We start from the raw sequence: 19,194 nt of genomic DNA on the forward strand, positions 1-19,194 counted from the left end.
CTCTTACTCCAGCCAAAGAACTGGCTCAGATTGCATCGAACTTTGTATCTTCTAAGTGTGCCATGGACATTAATGAATCCTCACGCTTCCCCTGGGTGGTAGATGACTTTGATCCTCATTTGACACATGGAGAAACAGTAGAGAGGGGAAGTGACCTGACCAAGGTAGAGAGGGGAAGTGACCTGACCAAGGCCATATTGCACCGAAAGCAAAGCATGTTCACCTCTTTTGGAACCCCACTCCTGGGTGCAATGCTGTGTTTACGTGTAAGACCTAAAGCAAATGCCACCACTTTTAGCACAAGAATGATCAGTTTGAATAAAAAATCCCTCTAGGCTTTGATATTAGGGCCGTTCCTCTTTGTGGCTTTCAAGATCTGTTTCCTTTCTGGTCTAGAGGATTTGGCTGTATTCCATTACTGCTGCTGCACAATATTGCTCTGAGATTTCTGCAGTCACTAAAGGCCCCAAGAGCCGTGGGCCAATGCTGCACGTTGAACTGTAAAAAGTGTTTCAGTGATCACTCTGGTTACAGTGTGTATGGTAACACCCATTGTTTCATGTTCTCTGTGTATATAAATCTCCCCACTGTATTCTCCACTGAATGCATCCGATGACGTGAGCGGTAACTCACGAAAGCTTATGCTCAAATAAATTGGTTAGTCTCTAAGGTCCTCCTTTTCTTTTTGTAGAAAGTGTGTGTGTGAGCGAGACTGAGTGAGCATGACTATGCATTCATGTGACGATGCATGTCACGGTATGCCGTTGTTGGACTGTTTGTATGAGTGTGTATGTGTGTGCGAGACACAGTGCGACACTGTGTTTGCCATGTCTTCTCCCATTTTACCGCCCTAGCTGTAAAGGACACATTTTCTCTGACTGCTCACAGGCAGCCTGGCTGCAAATCTGCCAGTTCCTGATTGTGCTTGAACCCTCCTGCTGGAGTCCATCTCTGCCAAGCTTCCCTTAGTCACCATAGCAGCAAATGGGCCTGCTGCCTAGCAATGTAAAGCCCCTGTATTGCACTGCCAGGATAGGCTCCCAGCCACCAAGCCACTGGTTCTCCTCACCGCTGATAGGCTTGCCCGGTGCTACTCACACAGGGTTGGTTACATTTCCTGTTGGATAACTGCAGCATATCAAGAAATAATAAGCTCTTCACTTCCAGGTATTCAGGGGGAGTTAATTGTATCTTGAGCAGAAATTACTGTTTAAAAGCCTTTTTCCCTTTGGAGCTCCACTGAGATCTACGAAATCAAAAATAGAAGCAAAATACTGATGCTTTTAAGGCAGCAAATGGAAAAAGTGTTTGCGTGTGACGAGCAGGAGGAGTGGATTCTAACGGTTAGAGCCAGGGTCTAGGAGTCAGGACTCTAATTTTAGTCCAGACTGATTTCCTTTGCGGCCCAACATGAGTCACTGCCCTTGTCTGTGTCTCCATTGGCCCCAGCTTATAGCAAGTGGTTTGAGATCTGCGGCTGAAGGGTGCTGCAGCACTGCAGAGAGACCACTGTGAAGGCTGCGAGGAGCTGGGGAGGCCACATTTGTGGAAGCTGCACAATCTAAAGTTTTCAACTGAATGTGTGTAACAGAGCTTGGGCTGAGCTCTAAGGGCTGGATTCCGAGCTGTGTCACAGCAGTGTAGATCTGGAATATATCCTTTGACTTCAGTGGAGTTATTTCAGTTTACACAAGAGAGATCAGAATCAGAGCCTAAAAGTGGGATGGAAGAGAACTGAACTGCCTTGGAGCCAGTGCACTGGGGCTGAGAGCTGGGATAATTACACTGATACAATGAGCTGGGGGGCTGAATGCAGAGATAATTGCTCTGGAGCAAATTCCTGCGGCTAGCGGTAGGACTGTTGTACTGGTTCCCTACCCTGGCTCTGAGTGCTAGATTAGTTGCACTGCAGAAGGAACATCAGCTACCCGCTCTGTAATTGTCTCTTTTAACCAGTGCAGAATGGTCAACGGACAGTTACTTTTCCTTTATTTTGAGTAGCCTTTTAGCTGTTCCTAGACCCCCATTCCCACGCCCTGGGAGGTGCAGCCTGGGCTCAGGGTGCATGCTGTGGTCCCACCATGCCTGGATCCCAGGCACAACGTACATTTAAGTTTGTGTATCTTAGCAGCACAGGACTTGCCAGATTGGATCGCTTCTCTAGCCCACTACCGCAGCTCCAACAGTGGCCAGCACAGACAGTTCTGCCCTGAGCTGCCCTTGGGGAAGACCGCAGAGCACAGGCGTTAATAGGCCTTGTCAATTTCTATTTGCAGAAAAAACGCAAACAATGGCCCCCAGGAACAGAGGGAAAGGGAAGAAAGGAGGGAAACAGAAGAAAAAGAAGAATGTGGCAGGTGCGTGTGGAGGCCCCCATGCAGTCCAGGAGATTCCCCCATCCCTGTTTCTGTCCCCATTTCTCCCACTCCCAGGGCCAGAGGCTGGCTTTGCCGCAGGCTCCAGGAAGCTCAAGCTGGGAACGCTGTTGATGGAATGTGTCAGTCCCCAGGGGGACAACAGCACTGGTGCTGTTTCATCCTCTCTCCCCCTGCGCCCTCGCTGTTGCAGCTGCTCCTACATTCTGATGAGAAACAGAAGGGCCTTTCCTAAGTAGTTTAATAACCTCCCAAGCAAGGCGGAAGCTAGGAATCAAAGAGAGTGGCCCTCCCAGGCCCCTACTTCTCCCCGTGGGCCTTTAAAATGGAACCATATGGCATGGTGTGGTAGGGACAGGATGCTGGAAGACTGCTAGGCATGCATTTTTGGAGGGAGCTCCTCAGGACTTACACGTCCAGGAGACCCTGCTTTAGCCAATGTCCGTGAAATACAGCCCCCCGATTCCGAGGGAAATGTTCTGGGTAATCCCAGGCATGCCACAAGGGGAGTATCGCAGACACATTCCTATCCAAAAGGGACACAGGAACGGTTAGAGCATTGCTCTGGCTTGCTCCCAACTGGTGGCCCAGGGGATCGTTCACAGGCCCTGGTTCCTACACTGAGGCAAGTCTGATTCAAATGCAAAACTGCTCCTCACTTTCACATGGCAGGAGGGTAGGTGAGTGCTGTGGGCCAGATTGTCCAAAGAGCACCCTCCTGCAGGGTGCAGGTCAGGCTCTCGACGTTTTGAGAATCTGGACCTAAGCATCATAGCAGGAGTCACTGGGGGCTGAGCTCTGTCAAAAATCTGGCCCTTATTTAGATGCCTAAATGGTAGTGGAGATCTTTAGAAAATCTGGCCCTGTTTGTTGTTACTGAGCCCTTGAAAATCCAGCTGCAGGGTGGGTGAGGAGCCAGAATTCCAATCCCATGCATGGCCATGCTTACCTGGAGCTTATCTCATCCTCTGCATAGATCAGCAATAACATTCTCTCTTTTGCTCGCTTGCTGCAGAAAATGAAGTGGAGGAGAAATACAGGAAAGCAGCCCTGGAGGTCGACATCCTGAAAGAGCACCTGGGTAAAAGCCTCATCTCTTTCCTCAGGACATGTGTCCTGCTACACCAGGGACTGGTAACAGGTGGAGGATAGGACTGAGGGGAGTTTTCTCCCTTCAGAGGGGAGACAGCTGCTGGGAGCCACCAAGTTTCCCATATGGGATCAATCACTATCCCCCTGCAGAAGCGTCTGCTTTCATAGTAATGAGCCCAGTACTGCTTTCAGTTACACCAATGTAAATCAGCAATAACTCCAGCGAGGTCAGTGAGTTCTGCCATTGTACGTGAGAACAGAGTCAGGCCCATTGGTTTATATCTCTCCAGCCCATTTCAACTTGAAGGCCTTCCAAACTGTTTTATAGGTTATGCCTAGGAGTCCCTCCCGCACCCCTGAAATGCAGCCACCCCTGGGGTGGAACCCAGCCGCTGTTTCATGAGGTGCAGTGATGCTGTGCAACAGCTCAGGACAGGAAGTGAAAAAAAAATCCCATTGCTATTGAAACTGCAAGGGAGAACTTCAGGGAAGCAGCACGTACTTGGCCAAGGGTAATTAACCGTGGGAACAACTTACCAAGGGTTGCGGTGGCTGCTTTTCATTCACCAGAATTTTAGAAAAACACCCAGTCTTGATGTGCTCCAGTTTAAAACGGGCATTAATACAGGGAAGTTGTATGGCCCATCTAGCCAGAAGCTCAGATGTGGTGATCACAGTGGGCCCTGCTGGCCTTAGAGTCAATGAACGAATCTGTGAATTTGACCAAGCAATCAGGGTTAGTAACCTGGGCCCAGATCCTCGGAGGTATTTAAGTGCCTAACACCCATTGAAATCAGTGGACGTTACGTGCTTAAATTCCTTTGAGGATCTGAGCCCTAGTGCTTGGGAGCAGTGCATGGGCCCGTTGATGACCGCAGGTGGTCAGGACCTTGGTTCTCCATCAGTGCCGGAAGATGGCATGTCCAGCAGTACAGTGCCTCCCTCTCTCCATGACGTTGTGATCACAACTGGTACCTTGCACTGAATCACCACCATCCCAGGCAGCTCCAGAGGGCTCCAATGCAAGTGCTGTGAAGTTCAGTTCATGACCGTTAGCAGCGGCCCCCTGAGCACGAGGCACGGAAGATGGTAGAGAAGTGCCAGGTATTGTGGCCCGTTGTACTCCTGCTCTCACATGGAAGTGTGTAGGTGTGTCCCTTCCCCAAATTCACAGACTCCAGGGGCAACGTTGCCGGGTACCCGCCTGGGGGCAGCACGTCAGGGGAGGGGAGTAGGTTCCAGCCTCTCTGTTGAGCTATGCATCTCCGTGCCCGGCAGCCCTCCGGAGGGACGTGGCCAGGCAGGTGAAGGCTGACAGTGAAGGACTCAAGCAGAGGCAGCTGGAGCGGGAGCTGGAGATGTCACGGGACGACAAGAAAGACATTTACGAAGGTGAGGGGCTGGGGCTCTGTTGCCTAATGCTTGTGGGGTGTGGCATCCTGCTGCTTTAAGAGGGAACCCCTCCATGCTTCTTCAGCACCGCCTGGTGGGGAAGTGGCTGGGAGATGATAGCGGGCGGCTGCAGCTGGCTACTGGCCGAAGCTTGAGGGCTGCCTGAACCCCTAACGTTCCTCCTAGGCAGGCAGAGGCAGCTGCAGCCAAAGGCCATGTGCTCCATTCCCTCCAGACCAGTGGATGCCCCTCAATTGTCCCAGAGGAATGGAACACAACTGGGCTTGTGGACACACTGCCATTGCTCCCTCATAGCCCTCCCTACGTGGAGCTGCATTGTCCCTTGGAGGCTCCTCACATCCCACTCCACCCATCCCCACAGAGCAGCACCTCCCTGGTTCTATTGGGCCGTACGCACCCTGTGAGCCGGGGGCAGATGTGCCCCCAGCTGTGGACTCAAGAGCCTTAACCTTTGTCCCGAGGTCTGGAATCTGGGCTCCCCTCATGTGGAAGGCCTCCACTGGCCTTTCCCATTAGCAAACGCTTCCCTCTTCAACAGCTCTAACCCCTGCCAGGGCCTTTTCTTGAAGGTAAAGCTCAGCCAGTGGTGTGGAGTCTGAGCAGTATATAAACCCTACGCTGCTTTGGCTCCCTGCAGCTAGGCTGATGGGCAAAATTCCCCTCTGGGGCTCTCTTCTGCCCATACAGCCCTCCTGCCCTTTAGTGCTGGTGGGAGGGGTCTCCCACACGGAGACCCTCTGCAGGGCAGGGCAGGGAGGGACAGATGGTTCAGTGGTTAACCTGAGACCTGGGTTCAGTCCCCTGCTTTGCCACAGCCCACCTGTGCGACCGTGGGCCTGTCCCTTAGTCTCTCTGTGCCTCGGTTCCCCACCCCCAAAATGGGGTAATAGCCCTGCCCTGCCTCCCAGGGTGAGGATCGAAACATTACAGAAGGGAGATAGCGATGGGCTCCGAGAAGAGCCTATGACAGACAGGAGGGGAGCGTGCCCGCTGGGTTGCATTTTTGTATCTCTCAAAGAGTCACCATGTTTGGCACCTTCCTCTCCCCACCCTTGTGCTCCTGGCCACTCAGAGATGATCCGGCAGTACCAGGAGCTCCAGCGGTAGACAGAGACCCGCATACAGCAACTGGAGACTGAGACGAAGCAGCTCCAGGAGCAGCTCGGTAGGACAGCCTGACACTCTGGGATGGAGGGAGGTGACCCAGGCCGGTGGGGCAGTTCATGGCCATGTTTCTGCCCTCCAGGAAGCGGGGATGTGCGTGCTGGCCAGCAGGGAATTTCTGAGACACATTGTCACCTGCTGAATGGCAATTCTGGGAATGTGCTTCTCTCTGGGACCAGCAGCATTTCCCCTGTAGGCTTAGTGGGGCCCTTGGAATCCAGGCTGGGACCTCTTCCATCCAAAGGGAACGCTAAACAAGTGGGATCCCATCTTTGATCTTGTAGTCTGGGCGCCTCTCAGCCCTGCACTCTCCGTCAACACCACTGTGACAAGATCTCTTCCTCCCCAACCCCTCACAGCCCCTGCAGCGCTAGGAGAGCGAGGGGATTCTGCTCCGCCTCATGCAGCAGCCATAGGGAAATCCCGCATGCAGAATCCACCTTCCCCGCTGGGCTCTCTGCTCAAGCACCTTCTGCTGCAGTCAGATAGCAATGAAGCTTTTGGTGGTGTGGTTCCTGGGGGTTGGAACTCCCCCCCTCCTCCCTGCCCAAAACTGTTTCATGCTGCTTCCCCTCCCCTTTTGGGAAAAGCCTCTTAACCCCTTCCCAAGGTGTGCTCTGGTCTCAATGCTGCTGAACCCCACGTGGGTGAACTCCTCACCCCTTGGCTGGTTCTGGTGCTGTTTAAGGGATGGTCTCTCTCCATACATTGCAAAGAATTTGATGCTGATACCCAGCATCCTGTGCCCGGGGCAGAGGGCACTTTGTCATTGACATAATCGCTGTGGTGCATTTACCTGCTCCTCTGCCCTCAAGGTGAGGCCAGTCCTGATTCTCCACCTCCTACCCAGGCCCCGGTGCTGGGCTCTGCTGCCTGCCATCCCCTGCAGCTATTCAACATTCCCACTCCACTGCCCTCCTCCTCTCACTCCCTGGTGTTCCTCTCTGGCAGCAACTTGCCGTGAGGCTATCCAGCAGGCCCGGGCGGAGAGAGAGCAGGTGCTGGGGGAGAAGGACCGGACCATCACAGAGCTGCAGGGCAAAATCGATGCCATGGAGACAGAGTATGAAAAGATCCTGCACGTAAGTTGCTGTGTCAGGGGTCTGGCGCCATGCCTGTGGGGTGGGCGAGCCCTGTCGGAGCAGGCCATGGGGTGGGCTGGAAGAATCTTCCTCTTCTTAGAGGAACCTGCCAGCCCTGCTCCACAAAGCTGGGGGTCCTATCTCCAATTAACCAGAGACACAGAGCGAAGAGTGGCTACCTGCTGGTATCTACTCTGTGTGTTCCCAGGGTGCCCCCACTGCAGCATCTAGGCACCCAGTTCCAGAGCCTCCCCACTAGGCCCCCAACAGCCTGATCCAGAGGAGGCCCCCCCTTAGCGGCTGTTCGTCACCTGTTACTTCTCTGCTCTCTCCCTCCAGGGCAGCCTAGACAGAGTCCTTTCCAAGCTGGCAGCCGCCCAGGGCTGCTGGGAGAAGGAAGCCACGGCCATGCACATGGAGCACAAGGAGAGACTGCGAGAGTTCGGGCTCAATCCCCTGGAGATCTAGGGCCCTGGTTTATGCTGGGGAAAAGGGCCGTGTGGACACCCCACCCAAGCACTAACCCCCCAGCAGTGGCAGCTGTGATGGGTTGCCTTGCAGGGCTAGCAGGTATTCTCCTAACTGTGGGAAGGACCTGTATCAATAGCCCTGGAGACTGGTGTCCTCTTTCCCCAGGGCAGCTCTCTCAACACCAGGCCCAGCTCACCTTGGCCTGGGGCCCCCCAGCTAGCAGTGAGAGAACAGTTCAGTCTCCATGCCCCCTTTGGTCCTTGGCTTCTCTGCTGAGAACAGCCCTTCCCGCTCTCCCTCCCCATCCTGCTCCTTCCCAGAGAGTCCCACCAGGTTCACTGCTTCTCAAACCAGCTTCGGTAATTTTTTAAAATTGTTTTAATTGTGTAAAATGAGAATAAGAGGAGGAAGTGGGAGCCAGCTCCTGTACAGCAGGAGGGATGGACGGCAGCTGCGGGGTGGGGCTTGCAGAAGGGAAGGTTGCGGGGAGGGGGGGTCTATGCGTGGCACAATACAAGGGGCCAGATCCTCAGCTAGCTGGGAACTTACACCATGGGGGTCAGGCGCCAGGAAAAGGGAGTAACTGTTTGGGGCCCTGCCCCCTGCGTGCCATGCAACTGCTGACCCCCCCTGCCATTCCTGCCCCAGATAATTCTTGATTCTTAACAGAGAGCCCGGTCCATTGCACCCCTTCCTCCCAAGCCCATGTGCCACAACCTCTCAGGAGGCAGGGTTTTCCTGCCCCTAACCTCAGCGTCTCTCCAAACTGTGCAGCTGGGGAGGTTAACTTGTAAAAGCCACAATTAGGACCCAATGCAGCAACTTTACTATCTCCAAACCTCCATGCTTTGTTGCAGCACCCCCAGGTACAGCTCCTTGGCAGAGCCAGTGCTATCAGCAAAAGGGGTGAAGAGACAAGATTGTCCTTCCGTTACACATGGTGCCACTGTGTCTGTTAATAAAAAGCCAGGTGGGTGATTGGTTTCCCTTAGGTGCAGGCCCCTGAACCTCCTTATTTCACTGACCGCACCTGTTCTGGTCCCTGCTCCCACACTGGGCCAGCCCTTAATCTCTGAGACCAATCACAGGAGAAGTGGCAGCTTTAAAGTCCCAAGATCAGCTGATTGGTGTAGCAGCTCACCAGAAAATAAAATCAAGGGAAGAATCAAAGTGCAAGTTATTGTGCGTGCAAAATCGCATGTCCAGGGTTGGTCTAGGCCATGGTTTGTAGCCGCTCCAGAGCTGGGATTGCGCTGAGCCCACAGGTCCAGCACAGAGTGGCTAGAATGACTGGCTCCGTCCCTTCCAGTCCTCACACCGTGGCTCCTGCGTGGAACGGAGAAGGGTCAGCACCAGTCACTTACATGGCCCTTCTGGAGACCCTGAGCATAGGGGCTGTCCAAAGGGAGACAGGGGAAGCAGCAGAGATCAGGGTTCCAGGTGACATGTGGTACAGGGAAGAGGTTCTTAGAATCAGTTTGCAGGGGTGGGTCAAATACAGTTTGGTTACTTCTCTGTCACCCCTGGGATTCCCCCCATCCAGATATGCCCCGCATGTGACTTGGGGGCCAGATAGCAAGACAGGGACTCTGATCTCAATCTAATAACCATGTAAATCCAGAGCAACTGAAGATAATGGAGTGACTCTAGATTTACTCCAGGGGCTAGGAGCAAATTCACTTGGTGTTCCTGACCTGGGTTCTGCTCCCATTTACAATGGTGTAAGTTGGAGTAACTACACTAACACTGAATGCATCCGATGAAGTGAGCTGTAGCTCACGAAAGCTTATGCTCAAATAAATTGGTTAGTCTCTAAGGTGCCACAAGTCCTCCTTTTCTTTTTGTGAATACAGACTAAACACGCAAAAAGAAAAGGAGGACTTGTGGCACCTTAGAGACTAACCAATTTATTTGAGCATGAGCTTTCGTGAGCTAGAGCTCACTTCATCGGATGCATGCCGTGGAAACTGCAGCAGGCTTTATTTATACACAGAGAATATGAAAAAATACCTCCTCCCACCCCACTGTCCTGCTGGTAATAGCTTATCTAAAGTGAATAGCTTATCTATTTTTTCATATTCTCTGTGTATAAATAAAGCCTGCTGCAGTTTCCACGGCATGCATCCGATGATAAGTTTATGGAGGAGATGGTATGATGGGATAACATGGTTTTGGTAATTAAATATTCATGGTAAATAGGCCCAATGGCCTGTGATGGGATATTAGATGGGGTGGGATCCGACTTACCCACGAAAGAATTTTCTGTAGTATCTGGCTGATGAATCTTGCCCATATGCTCAGGGTTTAGCTGATCGCCATATTGGGGGTCGGGAAGGAATTTTCCTCCAGAGCAGATTGGAAGAGGCCCTGGAGGTTTTTCGCCTTCCTCTGTAGCACGGGTCACGGGTCACTTGCTGGAGGATTCTCTGCTCCTTGAAGTCTTTAAACTACGATTTGAGGACTTCAATGGCACAGATATAGGTGTGAGGTTTTTCGCAGGAGTGGATGGGTGAAATTCTGTGGCCTGCGTTGTGCAGGAGGTCAGACTAGATGATCATAATGGTCCCTTCTGACCTAAATATCTATGAATCTATGAAGTGAGCTGTAGCTCACGAAAGCTCATGCTCAAATAAATTGGTTAGTCTCTAAGGTGCCACAAGTCCTCCTTTTCTTTTTGCGAATACAGACTAAACACGGCTGCTCCTCTGAAAACTAGCTTTTAGGCAGTTACAGCCAGGCAACAGAGCAGAGTCTGGCCTGTTGCATTTGTTCTGACTAACAAGTCACTGATGAGCTGGAGGGAGGCCAGAGAGGAGCAAGCAATGAAAAACCATCCCAGGTGCGGAGGGAAGAGCTTGGCTGTTGAGAGCTCCTGCCATGGGAAGGGCACAAACGCCTTGCAGGGAGAAGAGTTAGCGAGCCCCAGGCCCAGAGAAGTGACAGAGGCCTTATCTGCACTGAGGTTTTAGCCCTGGGTGTAGCTGGTGCAGACATGAGTCACACCAGTGCAGGGCCATTTGTGGCACTCCAGCTCTGTCAGTGGCTACAGGCCCCAGGGCAGGGAAGCCCTAAGGAAAGGAAAGTGGAACATTAGGCAGGAACACCCCTGGAATCATCTCCCGGCAGGCAGGGGAGGGAGCCCCACTGCTTGAGACCAAACCATTCTGGCCTGGCTCTTGGGCCTGCCTAGGCTAATACGACTCCTCCTGCTCTGGCTTCTCTGTGGAGTCTTGACCCCAGGTGAATGCACTGGCAGGGCGATGTGGAGCCTGGGGCAATACGTAGCCTGGGGCCAGCCTTATTCACATTCACCTGCCTAGAACTCAACAGGGCCTCGACCCTAGCAGCAGCATCTCAGCCCTCTGGCACAACAGCCGTGATAGCGAGGCCCATCTCCCTGTAGCTCCTAAGCACCTCCTGCTCCAACCCCAGCAACGTCAGCTGTTGGCTACTCTCCTCTATCCTCCCCAGCACCTCTTTGTAGCTCTCCTGCTCCACGTTGCTCCCGCTGACCTCAATCACCACGTCCCCCTCCTTCAGGCCTGCTCCCTTCCCGACGCTGCCCCTGGCCACCTGGGAGACAGCAGCCATGCCGCTCAGGAAATACTCAGCCTTCACTGCCCCTCCAACTTCTCAGACGTGCAATCCAATGGGCAGGCCACAGAGCTGGGGCAGAGACCCTTGATGCTGACCATGCTCCGTGGGTGAGGCAGAGGGAGTCACTGGTTCTCCCTGCCTTGGAATATGGCAGGCGGGCTGCCTCAGCATTGTACAACCACCAGCATGGGGTGTTGTCTATTCAGGGCCTCCTATGCCTATTGTCCAGGGCAGGCAAGCTGTACTGCAGCCCCGGGCTCTGGGTGGCCCCACTTTTCCAGCTAACCCTTCTAATATCCGTACTAGGTGATTCTGCCCAGTGCCACCCAGCTGAGAATCCCACAGCACTTTACACACGGCCATATGGGCGAGTTAGTGAATGCAATGGGACTAGAAGCCAGGAGTCCTGGTTCCCAGCCCCCTGCTGTAACTACTCCCTTCCCAGAGCTAGGAAGAGAACCCAGGAGTCCTGGCTCCCAGTCTCCAGCTCTGCTATAACTCCTGACTCCATTCCCCTCCCAGAACTGGGAAGAGAACCCAGGTGTCCTGACTCCCCACCCCTCACCTCCACCAAACATTGCCTCCAGCTGGAAATGAAATCAGTGTTGGCGAGGCAGCTCAGGATGCCAGGCATGGACAGCCAGGGACACAGAAAGGCCTGTTCCCTGCCCAGTCTCTGCCTTGGGGGAGAGGGGTGCTGGGCAGGGAGTCTGAGTCCTGTGAGCTACCCATGCCAGAGTACAGTGCCATCTGGAGCCTCTAGCTCAGGCTCCATGTGTGTGTGTCGGAGTCTGACCGAGATTGTTTGGCCCACCCTTGGCACTGAGGTGAGGAGCATCAAGGGGAGTTACCTGTGTGATAAAGACCCCCGGCTTGTCGGTGATGGTCTGCAGCTGGAATCCGTACCCTTCCGGCCCCATGTCCAGGTGGCAGAGGCGGGGCGTGCCAATGGGTGTGCCGTTTCGCTGAGGCATGCTGGGATGAGATCCTGAGGCCATGTGAGTGCCCGATGAAGGGTGCCCATCTTCACAGAACAGTAGCGGGGACAGCCCCATCTGGAAAACCAAGCAGCCTGACGCTCACAGCTCCTGAGGCCCTGAGCCAGAGGAGAGCATCCCTGAGGCGGGAAGTCAGCTTTGCCAAGGCCTCTATCTCGATATCCCACATGGCCATGGGCCTATAGTGACCCAGCACTGAATGGCAGAGGGTGCCCAGGGAGGAATTCCTGTGGGGCTGCTGCCCCCAAAGAGGGCAGGGTTGGCATCTCTCCCTGCTGCCCACCAGCCCTCACACTGTGCCGCGATCCTGCTGGGACGTACCAAGCTGTAGAATTTGTCTCCATCCGGATCAATCACCAGCAACGTCACCTGGTTGCCGCTAGCGCGGATCATGTCCACCACCTCCTGGTGGCACAGCCCCTCCACGCCCTCACCATTCACGGCCAGGAGCCGGTCTCCATCCCTCATCCCTGCCCTGTCGGCTGGCAGCCCGGTATCCATCTCACACAGGAACTGGCCTGCATGTGTGGGGGATGGACCCAGAGAGAGAGAGAGAGAGAGGAAGAAAAAAGAAAGATGGAGAGGAGAGAAAAGGAAAATTGTGAGTATGAGAGAGAGAAGTTAAAATTTCTTTACTGACAGGGTCCATACAGTGGGGCTGGCCCCGTCCAGCTAATGCATTGGTCCTCATCGCCAGGCAGCGATTAGGGACAATATCCCCCTTTTACAGATGGGTAAACTGAGGCAGATGGGTGACCTTGGGCAAGTCCCTAAGAAGTCAGGGTCAGCATCAGGAACAGAACTCATTAGCTCTGGGCTCCCAGACCTGTGCTCAGGCCTCTACCTCTACGATACGCACCGATAGCCCTAGCTCCCCATCCCGGGCCGACTTACCCATCCTCCCTGAGCTGCCCCTCTCTTCCTTCAGCAGGAACCCGTAGCCATCTGGACCTTTCACCATGTGCAGTTTCCTGGCCTTGAAGGGCAGCGTGGCGGCATCGGCCATGGCAGCTATGACCCTGACACCCTGCAGCCGGTAGAACTCCTCCGACTTGGCATCTATCACCAGCAGGGTCACTTTGCTGCCACTCTGCTTGAGCTGGCTCCGAAAGAAACACATGCGCACAGAGAGCCACGTGGGCCTGGTTAGAATCAGCACCGGGCCCCCTGACACCCTCCCGCAGGGCATAGGCCATGGAATAGCCTGGAGACCAGGGGCAGGGATGGACAGTCATAGGCATCGTGCCTTCACCACACGCATCAGAACTCGGAACACGGAGTGTGGAGAGAACTGGGCATTGACCTGGTGGGGCATCTCCAGGGTGAAGGGCCCTGTGTCCCCAGGGAACTGTCCACTACCATCTGCTGAGTGTGGCGCCAGAAGGTGACCGGATCTGTGACTTTGGACAGACAGACGCTGCCAGCCTTACATGAGGCGTGATTGTGAGGAGGACAGGGGGAGAGAAGAGGATGAAGGCTGTGGGGGAGGGACAAGCAGATGAAGAGGGAAAGTGGGGACAGGAGGACAGAGAGGTGAAGGAAGGACAGAGGGACAGTGACTGAGGAATAGTGAGTGGGAGCGGATAGGCAGACGAAGGGGGCCTGATGCAGGGCAGAGAGGTGTTCAGTGATGAGTGGGTGGGAGGGAAGGAAATGGGATCTAGTAAGGCAAAAGGCAGCAAGTGTCTGACAGACATGTTCCAAGGACCTGAGGGGAGATTCGGGCCAATCTGCGACCTGGTGGCCCCCCACCCTGGGGAACAGCCTGGCAGTGGGACGCTAGGCCTGGGCATGTACCTTCCTGGTGAGCAGTGCATAAGTGTAGTTCCTCACACTGGCCCCATTCAGCTCAAGCAGCCAGGAGTCAGAGGGGACACCCGCTTTATCTGCTGGGCCGTTGCTCGTCACGGACAGCCGGAACGTGCCCTTCACACCTGCATGGAGAGTAGAACAAAGGGATAGTGCTGGCAAGCCCAGCCACCATGGGGAAGCGCCCCGCGCCTGGAGGCCCGGCTGGCCCTGCCGTGGGGAAGCAGGTAGAGGAATATACACACAGGAAGCACTGGCAGGGTTTTGATGTTTTCTTTTACCTTCTGGAGCTGAAGCCCTGAAGCCAAAGCCACTTTTGTCCTTCACGACATGGCAGAGCCGCGGCCTGGTGTGGCCCGGCAGCAGCTCTGCCAGGTTCTTGTCAAGGGCTTTTGCAACTTCGTAGGCATTACCATCCAGGACTGCGACAGTGACCTGGTTACCACTGGCCTTGATCTTCTGCGCCACCTGCAAAAGAATCCAGGCATATGGGCCCAGGGCCAGGGGGCTCCAGACACAGGGTTTGGGAGGGATGTCGTGCTGGCAGAAGGTACTAAATTGACAGTCTTGGAGACTCTAGTCCTCTGTTTGGCCACAGGACAGGGAGAACCTGGGCTGCAGCAGAGCAAGCTTCCCAACCCTGCCCTGCCATGTGACTTGCCCCTGCTCGGACAGAGAAGGGGGCTCTGCAGTCATGGCCTGCTCATGCTTTGGGCTAATGCTGCTGGCAAGGGGCCAGGTGGAGTGGTTGTTGCTGGGCTGTGGACGTTAGGAATTGAGCTGAGGCCCAGCAAACTCATTTCACGGGAGCCACCCAACCGCCCATGGGACACTGACTTGAACCAAAGCCCAGATCCCAATACACTGGAGCTCCAGGGGAGTTTGGTTTTGGAGCCAGATGTTATGGCTCAGGCCCATGCCAGGTCTCTGCTGGCTCCTACCATGGACAGTCAGAAGGGTACAGTGTGGGGCAGCCAGTGCCGCATGACAGTTCATCCCCCGTTAACCAGGCTGAGCTGATGGTGCTAGTCACAGACCTCGGTGCTCAGCCCTGCCCATGGCTTACCCTGAAGTGCTCCATGTTGTCCACGTATTCACCGTTCACCTCCAGGATCCGGTCCCCGTCCTGCAGGCCCCTGCGCTGGGCCATCCCCCCACAGGCAAGCTGCCGGATGATGTGCCCCTTGTACCCCACTTCCTCACGTAGGCAGAACCCAAAGCTCTCCCCATCGCCCTTGGTCAGCAGGTAGAATCGTGGCTTCCCTGCGTCTTCTGTATCTGAAGGAGAACAGAGCCTGTGAGTGCCACGTGGTACCCAGGCTGCCACTGTGGAGGGGGACATAGGTAGGCAGCATGTGGGGAATCAGTAAGCGTGTAGAGATATTAATGAACTGGGGTAACCTCCCCCCCCGCCATGCACCACACCCTCTGGGGAGCCTCAGTCATTCAGGTTTGCTACAGAGAGGCAGGATTCTGCCTCCTCCTGGCCAGGTGGGATTCTAGTCTGTGCACCATCTCATTGCCAGGCCTGCTCAGTCTTGTACCAGCTGGATGCTCACGTGCCTGTGTGTGTACCGGCCTGTGTCTTTGTGCATCTGTCCCAGGCACTTCTGCATATTCATACCATATGGATAGAGTCCACTTTTGGCTGTGCACCTGCCCGGGTGCATCCCGAAGTCCCAGTGTGCCTGGGCTCATCTGTACTCAGGACACGTCCGTGTGCACACACACATGTCCACCTGTGCTTATGCACCTGCCTGGGTTGCTGTGTACATGCAGACACATACGGGTGTCATGTGTCTGTGCACGTACCTATTCGTGTCACACTGTGGGTGCATATGCACCCACATGCGCCTGTGAGCCTCCCTGCATGGGAATGCGCATCCCGCTGCACTTGCATGTGATTGCCTCCCAGCAGGGACTTTTCCCCTGTCTGGTTTCACCTCATCCTTCTGTACATGGGGGGAGGGTTATTGGGGTCAGGTCTCCCTCGGTTTGGTTTTGCCAGAAGCAAAGAAGAGACTCACTGAACCTCTCCCCCAACAAAAAGACAGCAGCAAAGAGACTGCATGCAGGCTGGCCTCCGTCCAGGCCTCTGCCCCCCCGTTACAGAGGGGCGTGGGTGCAGTGCAGGCAAGGGTCTCCAATCCAAGTCGGGAGGTGGGGGGAGGGAAGGGGCTGTTGGCAGCTCTCTCAGACACGAGGGCTCAGGACGGGGGCCTTCTCCTTCTACACGGAATTGAAGTGCCCAAGAAGCATCAGTTATGAACAGTTTTAGTCACTTATGCAAGATCACATGCTGGTGGGTGGTCTCACTCTACAGGTCATGTCTGCCCCCCCCCCCGCCCCACCCTACTCCTCACACAAACACAGCACCCAGCCTGGCCTTGGAGGGGCGGGGGGATGCTGCTGAGCCTAGTTTCTTCTAAGTCAGTTTGCAAGCCCAGGGCTGCCGCTTACCGGAGTCCTCTGCCAGTGATAGGGCTGGGTTATCAATCCCGTCTTTGGGGTTGAATTCAAATTTCCTGAAACAATAAGAGAAGAATCTACAACAATAGGTAAGAGACGTCAATCTACAGCAGCCAGACTCACTGGGCCCCACTCCAGCTCGGTGTGCCGTGACATCGCACCCCAGCCACATGGGCTGCAGCTGGCCTGGGCACCTGCTGCAGGGAATCCCAGCCCTATCCTGTTGGGAGCCCAAAAATGTTAGGGGGGGCAGGCAGAAGGGGGCTGTATTTGCTGTCTCCTTCCTTGGGAGAATCTTGCCCACAGGCTCCAGTGTTCATATAGAAATGGAGGGGAGGGAAAGGGACCTGAATGGGACACTGGAGGGCAAGGCCGTGGGAAGCTAAGGGTATGAGATGATCATGTCAGGGGTCAGGAAGGAATCTCCTCACACCCCTGCCATACAGCATGGCACAACGAGCCAGGTGCTGTACCGCCTTTCCCTGTAGCATCAAATATTGGCTACAGCCAGAGGAAGCAGACCAGGAGTCCAGTCCTGCATGGGAAGCACTATCTTCCTACTGCAATGGGTGTCTGGCATGTCTGGACACCACTTCCCTCTGAATCTGAACTGCTCAGCTGTGTCTCATGGCCCCCATACTGCTAACAGCTAAGGGAGATTCTCCTTTAGCCAGAGATTTTGGAGCAAGGGGGGGGTCCCCACTGTGCCCGAGAAGTTCCCAAGAGCCCACAAGAACTGTGAAGTCCCACATGCCCATGGATTTGTCACACTCCCACACACAGGCACAGGAAGCAATTGGCATGGGACCAGGAAGGCACCCTAAGGAGACCAGCAAAACCCAAGTATACAGGAGTAGCTCAGCACTTACAGGGTTAACTCCTTGGTATCCTCAAGCCCTGCGAAAGAAAAGGCTCTGAGGTCAGACCATCTCTCTAGTAGCCCTGACATTGCATTGTGCAGGCGCACAAATCACCTCACCTGGGCTGCATTCACATGCCCACCCCCTGCCTGGGGCTAGCAGACCCTGCCCCAGCACATGCCCCAAAGCACTGCCATGCGCTCACCGAGGCAGGGCCCCCCACAGGGACACCGACCCAGCCTCTTGTGGCTGGTCCCCTTCCAGGAGCTGTAAGCAGAGCCCAGACTAGATGGGCACAAACACAGCTCAGGGGCCTCCTTTCCTACAGGCGGGACCCAGTGAACATTCCAGGTGGATGGCAGTTCCTGGGTTTGTCAGGAGGGGAGGGAGCCTTGTCCTTGCGCACCGTAGGGCCTACTTCTTGCCCACGTGAGGGGGATGCCCCGGAGATGCACTTGTGTACAAGCACACACAGCACAACACAGCTTTGGTCCATCCACCTCCACCCTCAACCAGGTGAGAGAGGGGGAGAGGCAGCTGGAGACCCAAGTTGGGATCAGTGAATCAGATGCATTTTGGAGGACCACAGCCTCCTGAGCCCCAGCTCTCTGCTGTGGAGCCAACTGTGTGTGCCTACGGGGGGAGGGGGAAGGAGTCAGGGGCATGTGTGAACACTTCCCTCCCACCCCCTGCAAGGTTTGTGCATTTGCTCAAAGTTGCATAGGCCCTGGAGCCAGTGGGGAAGAGGGGGTTAAGCAGCATTCCTCTCTGCTAAATCAGTATTGCTCCCGCTGCAAGGGCCTAACGCCACTGAAATTTGACCGGGCCACCCCTCCACTCAGACTGTCCAGAGAGAGGGGCAGGGGGTGCTGTACTGCCTTCTGCTGTAGCATCAAATATTACTCCCCTGTGCCCGTATGGCACAGCAGAGGGGAATGCCAAGAACATGACTTCCGGCAGCCCTGGATCATGCGTTGTGTGGGTAAGAGAGCGGGGATACGGAAGGAGACCTGGGGCCTCTGCGGGTGGAGGGGCTGGCAGGGGATGGAATTTGACCCCCCCGATCCTGCCCCAAGAAATAGCTGGCATGGTGCCACCACTCTCTGGCTAACTGAGGCTCAGTGCAGGGCATCCAGCCAGCAGGGAGGCAGCTCTGGGGGTGCAGTCCAGACCTGTTCTCGCCAGTGGCACATACCTCTGCGTTTCTGAGCAGGAGAGTGAACCTCACAGCCTTCACCTCCACTTAACTGGGTACTTAGTACCCAGCCCAACCTGGCCTGCTGCTGCAGAAACCTGGCCATGGAGAGCGAGGGAGGTACGAGACAAGGCCTGAGCTGCAGTGCTCACAGCCAGGGACACACTGTCCTCAGGGTCAGGACTGGGCTTTTAGGGAGGCAGGACGAGAGGGCAATGGTGCTTAGGGAAAGGGCAGAGAGTAACTTGTCAGGGATAATGCCCTTGGCCCCCAAAATATAAGCCACACAGAAAGCCAGCCCTAGAGAACCCACAATCCCATGGAACTGGGGGGCTGCCTAGAACTCCCAAATGAAGGGTTGTCTGTCTCTTCGGATGTCATCAGGACCCTTTCCCCCGCCCAAGAACTCCTGCAGCCACCCAATCCCGCCCCCAGCACCTGGAGAGTAAAGAAAGCCACGGGCCCTTGGTTATGTGTGTGGGGTAGGTTCCTCAGAATCAACCCCCTTTCCCCCCAGCTGCTTCCCACCCACGCCATAAGCCTCAGCTACTTACTTTGCTTTTCCTTCATGGCTGTGGCGAAGGTGCAAGGTACAGCGTGAAGTGGCGGGTGAAGCTGGTGTCCCCGCCTCCTCCAAGACTGCACCGGTTTAATATTTAAACAAGACAG

The 19,194-nt window shown here is 55.0% G+C and overlaps 2 protein-coding genes across 6 annotated transcripts; one reads left to right on the forward strand and one right to left on the reverse strand.

Moving 5' to 3' along the window:
• Positions 1-1,102: 1,102 nt before the first annotated feature.
• Positions 1,103-8,929, forward strand: DRC12 (dynein regulatory complex subunit 12 homolog). Of its 2 annotated transcripts, none has more exons than XM_073320700.1 (6): positions 1,103-1,167; positions 2,277-2,357; positions 3,391-3,456; positions 4,746-4,859; positions 6,996-7,126; positions 7,466-8,929. In XM_073320700.1, the coding sequence occupies exons 2-6, from the start codon at positions 2,291-2,293 to the stop codon at positions 7,592-7,594; spliced, it is 507 nt and encodes a 168-aa protein (XP_073176801.1). In that variant the 5' UTR covers positions 1,103-1,167; positions 2,277-2,290; the 3' UTR covers positions 7,595-8,929. The 2 variants fall into 2 exon arrangements, with proteins under 2 accessions (XP_073176801.1, XP_073176802.1); XM_073320701.1 differs by lacking the exon at positions 1,103-1,167 and adding an exon at positions 1,537-1,580.
• Positions 7,958-19,149, reverse strand: NHERF4 (NHERF family PDZ scaffold protein 4). Of its 4 annotated transcripts, none has more exons than XM_073320693.1 (10): positions 19,080-19,110; positions 17,340-17,367; positions 16,462-16,547; positions 15,068-15,279; positions 14,283-14,469; positions 13,990-14,126; positions 13,087-13,291; positions 12,514-12,710; positions 12,046-12,249; positions 7,958-8,923 (listed from the first exon to the last, which is right to left on the reverse strand). In XM_073320693.1, the coding sequence occupies exons 1-10, from the start codon at positions 19,093-19,095 to the stop codon at positions 8,879-8,881; spliced, it is 1,317 nt and encodes a 438-aa protein (XP_073176794.1). In that variant the 5' UTR covers positions 19,096-19,110; the 3' UTR covers positions 7,958-8,878. The 4 variants fall into 4 exon arrangements, with proteins under 4 accessions (XP_073176794.1, XP_073176795.1, XP_073176792.1 ...); XM_073320694.1 differs by having other exon boundaries at positions 8,906-8,992; XM_073320691.1 differs by lacking the exon at positions 7,958-8,923 and adding an exon at positions 10,268-11,170.
• Positions 19,150-19,194: the final 45 nt, after the last annotated feature.

This window comes from Lepidochelys kempii, chromosome 22 (genome assembly GCF_965140265.1).
Source record: "Lepidochelys kempii isolate rLepKem1 chromosome 22, rLepKem1.hap2, whole genome shotgun sequence".
In the NCBI taxonomy this organism is placed as follows: Eukaryota; Metazoa; Chordata; order Testudines; family Cheloniidae; genus Lepidochelys; species Lepidochelys kempii.

Excerpts from the sequence above, each read along its gene's own strand:
- NHERF4 (XM_073320691.1), bottom strand. Across the intron at positions 14,127-14,282 it reads CAGGGCTTCAGCTCCAGAAG|GTGTGAAGGGCACGTTCCGG; the intron begins GTAAAAGAAAAC and ends CTCTCCATGCAG. Across the intron at positions 13,292-13,989 it reads ATGCACTGCTCACCAGGAAG|CTCAAGCAGAGTGGCAGCAA; the intron begins GTACATGCCCAG and ends TTTCGGAGCCAG.
- DRC12 (XM_073320700.1), top strand. The coding sequence starts at position 2,291 with ATGGCCCCCAGGAACAGAGGGAAAGGGAAGAAAGGAGGGAAACAGAAG. Across the intron at positions 2,358-3,390 it reads GAAAAAGAAGAATGTGGCAG|AAAATGAAGTGGAGGAGAAA; the intron begins GTGCGTGTGGAG and ends CGCTTGCTGCAG. Across the intron at positions 7,127-7,465 it reads AGTATGAAAAGATCCTGCAC|GGCAGCCTAGACAGAGTCCT; the intron begins GTAAGTTGCTGT and ends CTCTCCCTCCAG.